Below are 16,071 nucleotides of genomic sequence, written 5' to 3'. Positions count from 1 at the left end.
CTTAATGTTGAACGTAATTGATATGGAAATAATATAATTACAAATTAATTAATATTACATAATGCAATATCGATACAGATTTGCGATAATGCAGTAGTGTATGAAGACTAATTTATATAAAACACAGTTGTAATTACATTATGAGCGTATGGTTTTAGCCATAAGATAATAGCATAGTTAATTATGGAAATTTTAGCATCAAACCCTCAAATAAACTTGTATAATAGTACAATTTATTTACACGCGTTGTTCATTTAAAGAGATAGTACGACTCTTCGTGAGAAGGGAAGTTTGGAAAAGGGCGGCGAAGGTGTTTCTTCAAGGGCGCAATTATCGCACCTGAACAATCGAGAGGGTTGCAATTTGTAAAAACACTCCGTGATATAATAAAATGTTATCAACAAGATCATCGTGTCTACATGATCGCTCCACATTATCTGTCGACATGGCGCGCCCGCGTAGGCGAGACTCGGACACGACATGGGGAAAAAGCACGAATAATGGGCCATCGTGTGTGTGACGCGCCAAATTGTACTAATTGCCACCTACGTAACACGAGCTGGTGCGGGCTAAAATAACGAACAGATTGAAACAACAACGGAGGACCCACCCATACCCGCTGACAGCAGCGCGTAGCTGACGATTTTGTGATCGTCTCCCTACCTCCCTACCTCCCTCCCACCCTTCCTGCCTTCCTCTTTTCCACCCATCCTCTCCTCTTCCATTTTTTTGTAATCCATAATTGCTTGCAAGTAAAAAAGCACAGGCGTTGCACGTATCGCGGCTCGTGCAGAAGCAGCACTATCTCGTCGCGATGTATATATATATATTTTTTCTTTTTTTTTTTGTTCTTTTTTTATATCATATCTATTAATTCAGATATTGTCTTTCGCGTTGATGAAAGAAAAATTTTTTTCATATACATATTGAGGGAAAATAATATCTGTACGTGGAAACGAACGATCCTGCGGGGCTTGCAGGGTTATTCTGGGATGAACGGCCATAATCATTGGGACCGATGGCCGCAAACGTCGGGATACACGGTCATAATGAAAGACATTAAAGTATTCATGGAACATTGCCAAGTGTGTTGAGAATATGTCGACGATTCTAATTAACCGCAGCATTACCCCTCTCTCTCGTTAATGGTTATTAGAGAAACCTTAATGGTGGGCAGTCCCCCTTTATGACCCTCTATCCCGACTTTACTTCGTTATTGGTATATTAAAAAGCGTTTTATCTCCCTCGTTGAATATTTCACTACATTCTGATAATTTGTTACGCGTAGTTTCAACAAGATGGCAAAATTTGATCTTCTACAATTATTACGAATATATGCTAATTAATTTTGATACGAGAGACACATTAAATATACCATCGACAATCTAATACTCAATCAATTTTATATCAAATTTATCATTTTCCTAAAAAGAAATCACGTTCCACTTAACTATTTTATCGGACTGTAAAGATATTACATTTTTGTTCCGCTTAATTCGTCAAACGACGTCATCAGATCGATTACATATATATTTTTCCCGCACTTATTTTACCAAACGGCTTCGTCAGATCGATAGGACTTTAATTGATATTTAAACACGATTCTTACATAATTCTGCCTTTTCATAGAACGGCACATACTCTGCCAAAATAATATTCTCGTAAATAAAATAATCCACGTGGATTAAACAACAACATTTATAAATATAATTATTTGCACATATTCGCGATCAAGATAGATAGAAAAATCCCGCGATTTGTAAATTCGATTATATATTACCGCAATAACCCCCGGCTCGCCTCATATCGAAACGCAACAAACGTTTACGCATTTATAACATTCGGGAAAAAAAAAAGGAAAACAAGAATATATCCAGATTCCATGCAACGCGTCGGACTAACCGTAACCACGAGGTATCTGACGTTTCTATTAAATGTCGTCTTACCGTTAACGGTTACATCGTCGTGTGATGCAAGCCGACTCATTCGTAAGCCACATTAATAAGCATTATGTGGGAAAAACGGAGAAACGATGTATTTCGCTTGTATCGTCTCGTCACGTCGGAGGCTCGGAATTTCAATAGAATGCAATTTTGCGAAGCGCGCAGCGATATTGATTTTAAAACGTCGCGATGCGGGGGAGTTGGTTATACATTGTCTACACACCGCATTCCACTTCCGGCGTGTGTATGAATGCGAAGTCGAAGTCGGTGAAGAATCTCACACGCCGCGTGTAATGTACACGTACGTAAAGTAACTGTTGGAACTTCTGTCGCAGCTTTAACATAGGGGAAACTATCTCTAATAGCACATCACGGGTCCCGACCGGACCGCGTGCGAATAACTTCAACGCTATTTCATACTTTGCGGCTGTGAAACATAACGCTGTCTTACAGACATCTGCGTCATCTTTCTCTACGGCTGTTCGAACAATCTATCTCTTTCATCTAAACCCTAAATTCAAGTGTACAGTCTCTTCTACAGTTTTCTGGGATCTTGTGAGTCGTGGAGAACTGGTGTCTAGTCGTGGCAAAACGAAACGGTTGAGTTAATATAAAAAAAAGAAAAAAATAATAACCGTGCGTTTCAATCGCAGCCTTTAAAAGAGATAGAAATTATCATCGCGTATATCGACACAATTTTGACGAAGATAATTCATAAATATTTATTAAAAAAGCTAATATTTTTTTATTAATATCGTAGTAAGCTTTAAATAAATTAATATTTATATAAAAATAATCGTTAATATATAAATCCGTGAATTTTTGTTAATTTGTTTAATCTTTATTAATTTCCTTACTAATATCTAACTTTTATTTCTTTATTACGATTTATCTTAATGTACCTTAATTTATAATATATACCAGGTGTTATACATATATATATAAAGAATTTGCTTCGTTCTGCCACGTAATCACGTGTAACTCGTGGTTTCGGTGCACGTGGACGGCCAGCATGCACTACGATTAAAGCTTCATTCTCACATACAGCGAAACTGGCATGCCTGGTTAAAGGGTGTCTATCTTTAAAGGGAGATGCGATATGGCTATACGATATGCGTATCGTTGGTTGTGTGAGAGAGACGAGAATAAATATATATATATATGTTATATACAAAAATATAGATATATGTATATTTAATATATATATATATATATATATATACAATACATAATTTGCACGTCGACGAATAATTACACGACAATTGCCTGGTTTTTCTTGGTCAAAAGCGTTATACTGGTTAATAACAGCGTTACCGTGCTCGAGGATGTTGCCATAAAAGAGGGAGATGTACAAAGAAAGAGATACCGGCAGCAACGAGAGATATATGCATCTGCGGGGTAATCCGTCTTCATTTCGGTCTATCGTGTCAGAATCGCGTGTGATAATTAATAACCAATGGCGCAATGATATATCGCTCAGATAATCGAATAATATCCGGTAATTTCGCAATAAAAGGAATCTTACATGGAAAAAGTTGCTTTCGTCGGAACGTATGATAGTTCGCCATGTTACGGCGTTATTGCGTTAGAAGCTTCGCAACATATTCACTTCGACGTCGTAAAACGCTGCATCTTGCTGCTGATACGTTCCCTTGTACGGTTCAGGATGAAAAATAAAAATAACAAAGTAGAGAAAAAGAGAGAAAGAACTTGAAACACACACTTAGGCAAACTAGCTTTATGAATATCTTGGAAATGTTTGCATATTTTTTCTGTGATCGATAATTATTTTTAATTATGAGAAAAGTAAAGGGAAAGAAGTCTGCAAAATTGTTTGCCTAAATGCGAAAGATGGGAAAGATGGGAAGAAAATAATGGGAAAAAAGCAATTTTGCGAAATACGGAGTAATTGTATATACAGAGGTCTAATTTTCTATTGTTATTTAATCATATTATTATTATTTAATAGAGTTCTTTTCTCCCCTCCTTCTCTAATTTTATCGAGTAATGTTATATATTTTTATTTTGATTCATAAAATGTGCAATGTTGTCATTAATATCTCAGAGAAAATTTTATAGTCAGGCGTATACATATTCAATGTTAAATTTGATTTTACTTATTTTCAGAAATTTATGTTTGCATTTTCATTTCACAAATTAATTATTCGTTCTCTTGAATTTCTTAATCATTATCACGAAACCAAGGATCGCTCTCTCTCTCTCTTGAATATTTATATTTAAGATCTTATAAAACTAATTATACAATGATTTGCGTCATCACACGCTGCCATTTCCCATCTCCCTCCGTATTTCGCTTAGGAAAATTCGATCGCCGGAGAAATTCTGCCGGACATTTTCCACCATCGTCATCGAACGGCGGAAGTGAAAATAAGTGCAAGGAAAGATGATAGAAAGAAAATACGAGAAGAAAGAAAAGTGGAGGCATAGTGAAGGGGGGGGGTCGAGTGGTGGAAGTCCTCGCCGCGATTCAAATTTTTCTCTCTTTTCTAATTAGCCTCGTCGTCTCTCGTTCGCGCTTCTTAGTCGCTCTTTTAACATTTAGCTCGGTAGCTCGATGATCCTCCCTCGTGCTATCTCTGTTGTATTTTACAAATTTCATTTACGCGCGACGATACACAATTCATCCGATACCTTTGAAAGTTGCACAGCTTCTCTCTGTTTCTCTCCGTGAAGATCGCTCTCGATTCGATATTTTTCAAAGCTCTCTCTTTTTCGATTTGCCCTTTCTTTTCTCTTCGTTTTTTGGGGGGAGGGGGGGCTCTCTCTCTCTCTTGAATATTTATATTTAACATCTTATAAAACTAATTATACAATGATTTGCGTCATCACACGCTGCCATTTCCCATCTCCCTCCGTATTTCGCTTAGGAAAATTCGATCGCCGGAGAAATTCTGCCGGACATTTTCCACCATCGTCATCGAACGGCGGAAGTGAAAATAAGTGCAAAGAAAGACGATAGAAAGAAAATACGAGAAGAAAGAAAAGTGAAGGCATAGTGAAAAATTGGTAACGCAGTTTCTCGTTCGCTTAGTAAGCTTTTCTAAGTGGATGTGGCTGGATGTCTCTTTACCTTAAACAGCTGTACCCCGATAACAGCGAACATGAACTGTAGGAGATAGGTGACCAACATAATGTTGCCGATCGTTTTAATGGCGACAATCACACACTTCACTACGTACTTTTTTCACGTAGCGTTTTCAGTTGCGGACGAGCAGGGGCGAGCGAGCACAGCGGGGAACACGTGGGGTGGTGAGAGAGTGAGAGAGAACAAAAAAAATAGAGTAGCATTAATTTCAGGTGACTAGGTATCACTCCAGGGGCAGGGGGAGGGGGAAAATGGGGGGGTTTTCTCACCGGAGTCGGGTAGCAAAAAGCGTCTAAACCGGGAAAGATGGCTAGTGCTCGTACAGTGTGAAAGAGGTTTTTTGTCACCAACAACCGGCGCCATCGCCAATCATCAAGCGCGAAACGATGGATTAAGCATTTGATTCGCACATACGCTGCTAAATCGAAAATGTTTTGGAAAAAGATAATGATGAGGCTTTTTAGAGAATTTATCGTAACATGATCTTTATTATTTATTGATTGTATTATTTATGAGAGGTTTTTCTACGTCATATTTCTGTATTTGGGAAATTATACACACACATATTTATTATAATATTTTTTGGTTGGATGGTTACTACTAAAGGCATATTTGATAGCATATCAAGAAAGATACAAAAGTTAGTGATTACGCTAATTCTTCGCTAAGCTTTCTTTTCCGGCTGCATAATTCGACATATCGTGCCATGAATGCGAGAAACGCTCTCTTGTCTATCGCGCTTTTATTACTCCGCCGGATGGATGGCGCGTCGCGTCCATCGATCAACGAAAAGAAGAAGCTCCTCCATTAGCGGCGCGAGCTCCCTGACGTTCAACAACGAGAAGAGGAATGGACGCTGTATATTATTTCCATCATTCCTTCCTGCATTAATCAAGCCGGAGATCTCGTACGCGCGTACAACGACCACGGTACGCTGACGTGACCGGTCATAAATCGCGGATTCGAGTGCAAACGCGATTACACACCGGCGACGATTATCGAGGGGAGATCCTCCTTCTCCTCACCTCATCTCTTCCTCCTTCCTTCCTGACACACGACGGCATTCTCGGATGCGGTCCAGCCCGTATAAATACATAAATCCTCCAGGATGCTGACGCAGGTGGAGAAGAAGGGGGTCGTACAAGCGGATTCGGAGCGGAAAGCAATACGCGGAAATCCCGGAAAACTCCGCGGAAATCCCGGGTTGCGTCACGCGCGCCACCGGGTCGTCGCTTTTATCGTCGTCGTCGTCGCGCCTCTATTACCGCGTCGGTGTCCTTTCTTTCTTTTTCCTTTTTTTTTTTTTTTTTTTTTTTTTCATCGTGAACTAAGCCCTCGCCATCCATCCGACCCATCAGTGCTCGATGTTTTTTCTCGGCAATGCACCTATGGGGTTTTTGGACCGGGAAACATCGGCATTTCCTCGTCGAAAGTCAATTTTACATGCGCGACTACGAGCGTGTTCGATAAATCGCTTACGTTTGTGAATCGTGTGGGATATCGCTCGTTTGGGTCGCTTTTCGATAAAATTGGCAGATACCGCGCTCAAAGTCGTTATCGTTTCAAATATATATCGTGCAGATCTTGAAAATTGCAAGTTGAAATTGGAACGATCTAAAAAATTCTCACGAAGAAGTAACTCTAGTAACGGATATCATAATAATGTCGTATTTTTATATTTCATTGATCAACTACGATTACATTCTCTCTCTCTCTCGTGCATCTGTTATAAAAATATATCCTGCGGCGTGAAACTTCATTTTGCCATAAATATAATTTTTCCCGAAACATTCTTTCTTTTTTATTAGTTACTTTAAGTATTATACTTTTACACACACAAGATATTTAAACCCCTATGTAAAAAGAAATGCTAAATCTCAATTTTTCTCAAGAATTTAAATTGCTCGCTTCTCTTGCGACGGATGTCGCGTCGCAGGAAGCTTCGCGGATTCCCGAAGCTGAAAATTCCACCTCGCAAGCTCGACCGGCGTCGATACCGAGAGCATCATTTATTATCCCGCGCAACATTTATCGCCTTTTTGTTTATCGCGCCTGCACACAATTGCATTGTGATCGCTGCGCGCCTTCTGGGAAGAGAGCGGCGCATCTTCACCCTCTCGCACCCCGTTGATCGAGAACTCGAAACCAGGCACTCGCGGAGCTAGCTTGCGCTTAGCTACTTCTGTGACACCCAATACCGCACGTCGCATACATGTGTGTGTATGTTTGTATATGTGCGTGTGAGGGGGGGGGGGACATGGTAGGGCGATCGATACACATGAAACTACGAGCGATATATATATACAGATAAAGAGAGAGAGAGTGAGAGAAATATATATATGTATATATAGATATAGAGAAAGAGAGAGAGAGAGAGAGAGAGAGATAAGTAGATAGAGATAGATAAGATAGGTAAGATAGATAAATGTTCTCGGGCTGAACGACTTGTCTCTGCCTAAGAGATAAAGAGAGAGAGAGTGAGAGAAATATATATATATATATATAGATATAGAGAAAGAGAGAGAGAGAGAGAGAGAGAGAGAGAGAGATAAGTAGATAGAGATAGACAGGTAAGATAGATAAATGTTCTCGGGCTGAACGACTTGTCTCTGCCTAAGATTAATAATCAAAACAAGCTAATATAAACGTAGCCTAGAGAATGTCAACTATTCTACCATCTTCTCTATATATATGTATGTGTGTGTGTGTATGTGTGTGTTACTCTATATCTTCCCCTATTGCACTATTAAACGCCGAATTCCATATTTCGATATCCTGCGTCAATATGGTGCTGGCGAAATATTTCGTTATATCCTTTATCGAGCGAAGAACTTTAATATCTCTTACGAAGCACACTTGATACTCTTGTCCGCGAGTGTTTAAGAAGCTTTCTATAGAGATCTCGATGGGAAAATTAATGATATCTATTAAGCTTCGCAAGAGGATGCGATGACAAGTTCAATAAAGGATTAACGTGATCCCAAAACGATCGTCGTTTTGCGATATAGAGCTAATCGAAATAAATTTGAGATTTGTAACGCCTAATTTAATCTAATCAACATTGATTCATCTAATAGCCGCTTCTATCGAGCTCGTCTAATAAGTTTATGAGACTATACGAATCTTTTTTTATCGATCTCGATTGCCCCTGAATCACAAGAGTCGAAAGTTTTGTTAAATAATGATTCGAGAAACTTTTTCAGTTCTAATTTGTTTCTATCTCTGTACAACTCCATAATAAAAGCATAATAACAAAACATGCATCGAAGATTAAGATTAAAGAATGAAGATTCAAATTTGACCAATCAGGACAAAGAGATCTTTGCTCCTTTTATTTCTAATCGGTCTCAAATTTGAATCTTCAATTTTCAATCTAAATCTTCGATGTAATAATTTTTGATACCGATTTTCGTAGCATTTAACATTAAGCCGGGCTTACGAAGCAAAATCGGGACGATCGGGATCGACGATTTCTATGCCTACGAAAACGAACGGAAAAGGAAATTGCCGTGGTGCTTCCTTTTGCAGCAATTATGGGTCTAGGCGCGCGTATAGGGACCGCTTTTCGTGATCTTTCCCCCTTTCGATTATCCGGCGGCAGAGTCCCGCGGCGAGTGAAGCTTACGAGAAGGAAAGAGAAAGGAACAGTGTCCTTTTCTTCTTCTCCTTCACCTTTCTCTCTCATGTTAATATAGCGGCACACCACTCAGCAACGCTCAGCCGGCACAAGCATGCAATTCTCAAATATCCTCTACTACTCAATCTTAAAATCACGAAGGCTGCGTGAGTTTCTTTTTTATTTTCAATTTTTTAGCTGGTTGGATAGAAATGTGTGCGTGTAAAAAGATAAAAATTGAAGGATATAAATGCCTCTGTGGGTGTATACATGTATCCGCGAAGTATATATGGTCGGGTATGTTTGTTGGGGGGAGATCGGCACCGCTCGAGCCGCATATCGAAGGATATCTTTAAATAATCATGAGAGCAACTGCGTATATTTTTATAGAGGGGTTCCTCTGTTTCCACAAAAAAATCGAGGAATATACGTTATATAGTAGTCTCAACTTTATTTTAGAACCATGCTACGTACAATTCTATGTAACTATATATTTTAAAGAAAAGTAAAAAATGTTTCAAGTTATATAATATATGCATACATATGTCCATTTTTTATTAATTGTTAATTCGATAACTCTTGCATGATTTTTTTGGCTCGTATCGATCTGCCCCGATTATCTATAGTGCACAAAAAACTGTGTACCTCAATATATATAACCAAATAATTAAATTTATCTTTTATTTCTTTTATATATTTTTATTTAAGACATCAGTAATTTCTTAAACATTACGATCAAAGAGTGCAATCAAAGAGTTCCCGAAATAACGGTGTAAAAGATAATTGGCTAATCTGAAATCTTATTTACAAATATCTTTTTCAAGCTAGAGTCTGTCTCTTTGAACATCAATAAATATCTTTTTCAGCGACGCGTTCTCATTTCTTAAAAAGCAAAGGGAAGTTTTTCTTTATGCTGTTTATAAAACATTCGTCGTTTCGATTTAAATCTCATCCACGTCATCAAATCCTTTGAAGGCTTTCTTGAACTTTGAAAAAAGGAAAAAACTGCACGGGACGTGACCATCAGCTCACGCACGATTTTTCTCTCTTTTTCAGAGTTTAAGAAAATCATCAAAAGACATCGATTTGACGACGTGGATGAGATTCAAACTGAAACGACGAATGTCTTAAACGGCAATCCACAAAGACCCTAAAGCTTGAACATTTTTTTACGCACTATAAATATACGTATATATGTGAATGTAAGTGGATTTGTGCGTGTTAATGCGTGATTGATTTCGTGTCGTTGTACAACGATATAATTTATCAAATCTCGAGCAGCAAAAAGTCTCGTGATGGTGAAAAGAAGAAGAGAGAGAAATATATATGTATATATATATATATAAAAGGGTATATCATAGGTGTGTCTAGCTAATGGGAGCAAAAAACGAAAGCTGAAAGAGCAAAGGCATGTTAGGCCTTGCGTAAAGCCCCCCCTTTTTTTTTGTTTACACTCTACTATCCCCGATCTGCTTTTGAGCTGCCGTCTCATCTCCCCTTAATCGCTCATCCACTATATGTATACGTTCATATAATACTATATTACATCGACACGATCTACTACAATAAGATCAAATGGAGTAATCGAGACTATTGAATAAATAAGATAATGCTGTGTGATTTTTTATAAGAGAAAATAATATAGTTATTCCAAAACTATCACAATAAACGTGCGAATAGTTATCCGATCGGATTTGCAATTCGAAAAATATTGATAGATTACGATCACTACACATTTTTTTATCATTATACAAGACATTGTATTATCCATTCTACCCAAAGATTTTAATTATTTCACTCGATCTTATCTTCTTTTTACAGATTATTTTTCTTTTCAAAATCATAGCCCATATTATAGATTGTATTGTTGTGTTGCTCCAATTATTTTCATTATTTAAAAAAAAATGATTTCTAATAAACAATTATAATTCAATATGATTCTGAAAAAATAGGATATATCGAAACATGTCGATATTGAAACGACAGAGAATCGCACTCGCATGAAAGAAACTTTCGCGGCGGAAAATCGTATCATATATTAATATGTGTATGTGTGTGTGTGTGTGTGTATGTATGTAGGTATATGTGTATGTGACAAAATTGTTCTGTCTCTTCGTAATAATTCTGAACAAAATCGTACATACATACGTATGTAAAAAATCACTATGCGATATAATATTTCTGTAACTGTTTTTGTTTTTATAGTCTAACGAGAACGGTGTTCGTTTTTTTTTTTTTTTTTTCATTTTTTTACGAACGTGAAATCACAACAGCGTTTTTCTTGCTTTAATGCTATCAACGAATGATAACACAGTGATATGAGATTTTTGCATTTTTCTGGGAATTTTATTTAATATTCAAAACGACATGCATATATATCTGTTGATATATCTCTATCGCGATTTGGATTATAATCATGCTATACATCCAAAAAAAATAGTAAATCACATTTCTCATAATTAAATCATCGAAAACTGTTACTAAAAAACTGCTTTTATACTAAATCGAAGACATACTATATATTATTAAGTGTATTGAAACATAAATAGCTTTATAGCGTGTAGATAATTTGATTGAGCCGAGAGAGCCTTTCAAATAAATTTCACATAAAGCTCTCTCTCGCGTGTTTTTTTTTTTTCAAGTTTTAAGTAAGTACTTGGCCCAGTTTTGACGTAGCAAAATAATATATAGAAATAAATATATAAAATTACACGGTATATAATCTATATTATGAAGAATTATCTCTGTATTCCATCATAATAAATCTTTTCTCAATTGATAAAAAAAACCTATTCTTTCTCTTCTCTTCTCGTTATTTAAAAAATTTTCTAATATGTAATTTTACTGCGGTATTTTTGGACATTTATAAATACATCATTTTAAAAAAAATATATAGAAGTAAAAGGATCGTCAAGTTATACATATATGAATGACGCGACTATCGGACGATCCAACATCGGTTTATTATTGAATGAGCTACATCAATATAAAAAAACGGGACAATAAAGGCGAACAATCAAGTTGGCCTTTGATAATAAACGAAGTGCTGACATACAATTTTATACAGAGGGAAACACAAAAAAAAAAACGGAATCGTGGTCTCGAGAGATTTCGGGGAGAGTATCGAGACAAGAAACCCAATTAATGAGTAAGTTACACGCCAAAAAACAGCTTATTTCACAGGGGGGGGGGGTGGAGGGTACCCAGAGGTGCATCTGTCAGAGAAAACAACATTCGCCTCGTGCTCGCGCCACTCCGACGATTATTTTCCCACGTGTCGCTTTCGCGCGCGCATATCGATATATGTCGGAATCGGGACGTTCTCTTTAATTGGACCATGGATTCGTTAATTCCGTAGGTTGGCGCGGAATCGCGCGCGAATCATCGATCCGTATCGATATTGTCGCGAGCTGGGATATTCTATGAAAGCTTTCAGCGACGATCATTGATGAAACTTATCCGGGTCGTATATCCACACAAACGTGTATGAAGGTGTGCAAAACGGTGATAAAAATCGTCAAAGTCACGTGCGCGTGATAAAAATTCAGTGTGCAGGAAAAACGCATAATAAATATTTGATTTAATTGTAAAAGCGAAAAGGTTTTGAATGCATACGTTCTCTCGAAAAACAGAGAGATTTAGTTGTGCTTTTTCGTCAAGATCACTCCAACTTAAATAGATAATAATGCTCGCGGAAACAGCCGTTAATCGATTACGAACCCAACTGCGTATTTCACAACAGAGCGGAAATAATCGTCGAAGAAGCTGCCGAGATATCGAGTAAAGGCGTAGCTAGGTATAGTTGTAATAGTAGTGGTGTAAATATATGGTGATGGTGAATTATTCTGGCATTTTTCTGGCTGAGATTGCATTAAAAAATGTGTGGGCAAACGGATGAATAAATGTGGAAATCTGGTCTTGAGAAAGAAAGAGAGAGAGAAAGGAAAGGATGGGAATTTAGGGCTGAGATTTTTTTTTTAAAGACAGAGTAGGGGGCGAGGGCTAGGGGAAGGGCGGGGGGAGAGTATCAATTGATAAAACATTATGCCACTCTAATGTATACTACAAGAGGTTCGGAGAAGAGCTTTTTCGAGGCCGTGTCGGTGTATCGGGGCCCGATATCCTACCTTGAAGAGCTGTACGCCAATGACGGCGAACACGAACTGCAGGAGGCTGGTGACGAGGACTATGTTTCCGATAGTCTTTACCGCTACGATGACGCACTGTACTACGTGCTGGGTTCACAACATTAATTCATAATATATATATTCGCCCTTCGGTGAGATGGAGAGATGGAAATTATCGCGTTAAACGCTTTTAGCAATCTTATTTTAGCGCGTATTTTCTCGGCGACGAGTTTGAGTAGCTGTCTCGAGGAAGTCGCGGAAAGCATTGTCGTCGTAGAGAGCGAATCAAAAACCGTACCTCTCTAATTATGTTTCTTTAATTAAGAATTCGAGATTATTTCTCAATTTCTAAATAAAAGAAGTGTTTTTCTAAGTGAAAGAACGGCTTTTTAATATTTCTTTGCGGAGAAATTGCTACGGAGACTTTTGTTGATCGGTTAGAAAAAAGAAATTGATGATAAATAATATTCGTATCTTGTATATAAAAATAAATAAAAATAAATTGTCGCGTGATACGAATCCTCGGTATGTGGGAACGGAAATAGCTCGTTTGCGCGCTTTTTTCAAAGTTAGCTCGGCGCTCTTCCACCATTTGTATTGAATAATCGCGACTTCGCATGGCAATCACGGTCGGACTAACGGGAGCGTACTCTTTAATTTAGCTGGCTGTGGACATTACGGTATATTATGCCTCTGGCGTTACTATTACGTTCTACTGTAAGGACGCGTATGCTGTGTGAATCGGGCCGGTTTTAGCGGACTTGCGGATAGGTGAGACAAATGAAAGAGATACCTTTAATCCCTTGGCGCGATTGATGGCACGCAGCGGCCTCAAGACACGAAGCACTCGGAGCACCTTGATGAAGGAGAATGCGCCAGTGCTGCAAATATATACATAAAAATATATACGATAAATAGTTGTATTAATATAAAATAAACGCGACGAAAGAAATTATACTAAACCTTCAATTAAATGCTTACTTAAATTTAATGAATTATCTAAAAAGCGTGCTTTATCTTTCAAATAATCAAACTTTTTTCGACGAAATTCTGATCTTCATTCACAATTCATATAACTTTCATATGATACTATGATATGAAAAATTGCACAATTATAATTATAAATAGATATAAAATTATATATAGTGTCTTAATGAAAAATTCAACAGACAATTATAATCATAGCTGTATAGATAGTTAAAAAATAGCTTTTTTATATTTTTTTACTTTTTACTTGCAAAACTGGGTTAGAAATATTAATATCTAATAAAGAGAAGATAAATTGTAGCGAAGAAAATACATAGATATATACCTGACAGACATGGAAACTAGAGAAGCGCAAACGACGAGGAGATCGAGCAGATTAAAAGCCGACCGGCAAAACGCGCCCTCGTGGATGATGAAGCCGTATGAGACCATTTTGAGACAGATTTCAATCGTGAAGACAGTAGTGAAAAAGTAGTCAAAGTAATTCAATATCTGCAACATACCAGACGTATATACGCCACACTTATTTCATAGATCATTTTTATGTTGATATTTCTCGATAATTCCGCGTTTAAAGATTCAGAGAATGGGGTTGCTAAAAAAAAAAAAAAAAAAAGAATCAAACATCTCTCGATTTATCTTTCGATGCGATTAAAATACCTGATTCCTGTCCGACGAAGCATTCAGCGGATCCTCGGCGGCTAACATGGCGGAGGAAATCATAATGCAGATTAGTATCACATTGCTGAAGTAACTGTGATTGCAGAACCAATGGCAGAAGATGCGAAACCTGCGAAACGATCAAAAAGAGACACGATCGAGATAAGTTGCTTGAAAGAGAGACATTCGGAAAAAATTGAGAAAATTCGATTTCGAATTAGCTTTCACTTTTATTTTTATTATTAGAAAATAAAAATCTTCAAGAAGCTTTTTTATACCTATTGGTGTTTGAAAAAATGAAGAATGCCGAACCAGCTGGTATCGGTTCCTTTTTGGTGGCCACGCTGTACTCGGACATTCTTCGCGGCCTGGCCGATACTTCTTGTCCGTCATCTGAAAGAGAATTTAATCTTTTTTTTTATAACTTTACAAATATTTTATTTCATTCAGTTTAGCATTTCTATAATAGAAACATTTATATCTTAAAATCATTACATTAATCGCGAAAAATATCTTATCATATTTTATTATTAATTCCTGAAACAAACGTAGGAAAATTCAGATAATGAAAGCACCTTGCATTTCCTCTTGTTCACCTTCCTCTTCTTCTTCCACTTCTTCATCAGACTCAACATTGAGTCGCACTTTGTGCGTATTCATATCCTCGCTTTTCTCTGATCTATAATCAGCGATAATTAATCAACATAGATTAACGTTCTAAACAAGTTGGCTTTCTTGAAAATGATATCTTCTCGAATTTGTGACATTCTTTAAATTTTATTTGGCATCTATAAAACATATATAGAGAAATATATATTTATATATATTTATCTATTAAAAAATTTATTTAAAAATGTAGTGACACACACACATATATATATATATATATTTACCAAAATTTAATGATGAATAATTATCGAGATATTAATATCTTATCTTGAAACAGATAGAAATCTTCAATTATATCTTTATAAAAATGATTTGATTTATAGTGACAAGACATTAATATCTCGAAAATTAAAATCTCATTATTAAAAAAAAATTCACTAAATTTTTAAAATAAATTAGCAGTTTGAGAATTTAAAAATTACTCACGAAAGGGCATAGTTAATAACGAAATGCCGAGCGTTGTTAATCTTTGAATTACGATTATCGATTCTTACGAATCCTCCCATGCATTACCGATCATAATAGCATTGCATAAGGAGAGAGGGGTGTGCGCTAATAACCGCACTCTTTAATCTCTCGTCGACGTAATAACACACGCTGCTGTTATTACAACTTACGCCGCGTTACGCGATAAAAGGGCTTACGTTTCTGTATCGAGTGCGGCTTCGTAGTCCTCCATTGTCTCGTTAGGATCTTGTTCGAGATCTGAGCCAGCGCCCTCGTCCTCCCCACCGGTCCCCTCGCCACCGTCATCGCCGGCCTCGCCGCTGACTTCGTCCCTTGTCGGTGAACCGCTGCGAGATTTATTTTTCTCCGCCTAAAAGGTAGAAAGGGGAGATTATCTGTCAAGTGATTCAGACGAAAGCAATAACTAACAATGATCTCGTGCAAAAAGTATTCCGATAAAATACAACAACGCGTTTTCGAAACGCGTTTATCAAATTAAAATTAAAATTAAAATTT

At 37.1% G+C, this 16,071-nt stretch overlaps 1 protein-coding gene across 5 annotated transcripts in view; it reads right to left on the bottom strand.

Annotated features, from left to right (window-relative positions):
* The window catches only part of LOC115245961 (muscle calcium channel subunit alpha-1), a 63,516-nt gene that overhangs the window by 11,559 nt on the left and 35,886 nt on the right, over positions 1–16,071 (bottom strand). For 3 of the 5 annotated variants that reach the window (XR_003885625.1, XM_029824491.1, XM_029824495.1), the window contains exons 18-24: positions 15,753–15,925; positions 15,015–15,118; positions 14,718–14,832; positions 14,440–14,569; positions 14,105–14,271; positions 13,586–13,673; positions 12,793–12,900 (exon numbers count right to left, since the gene is read on the bottom strand). Coding sequence is in view for 4 of the 5 variants with exons in the window: in XM_029824491.1 (XP_029680351.1) it covers positions 12,793–12,900; positions 13,586–13,673; positions 14,105–14,271; positions 14,440–14,569; positions 14,718–14,832; positions 15,015–15,118; positions 15,753–15,925 (885 nt within the window). In the remaining variant the exon portion in view is untranslated. Of the gene's footprint in view, positions 1–5,034; positions 5,143–12,792; positions 12,901–13,585; positions 13,674–14,104; positions 14,272–14,439; positions 14,570–14,717; positions 14,833–15,014; positions 15,119–15,752; positions 15,926–16,071 lie in introns of all 5 variants that reach the window. The other 2 variants (XM_029824493.1, XM_029824494.1) reach the window with 2 other exon arrangements.

Source organism: Formica exsecta, unplaced genomic scaffold (assembly GCF_003651465.1).
Source record: "Formica exsecta isolate Colony F162 unplaced genomic scaffold, ASM365146v1 scaffold138, whole genome shotgun sequence".
NCBI lineage: Eukaryota > Metazoa > Arthropoda > Insecta > Hymenoptera > Formicidae > Formica > Formica exsecta.
This window is presented reverse-complemented; position numbering and strand designations above follow the sequence as displayed.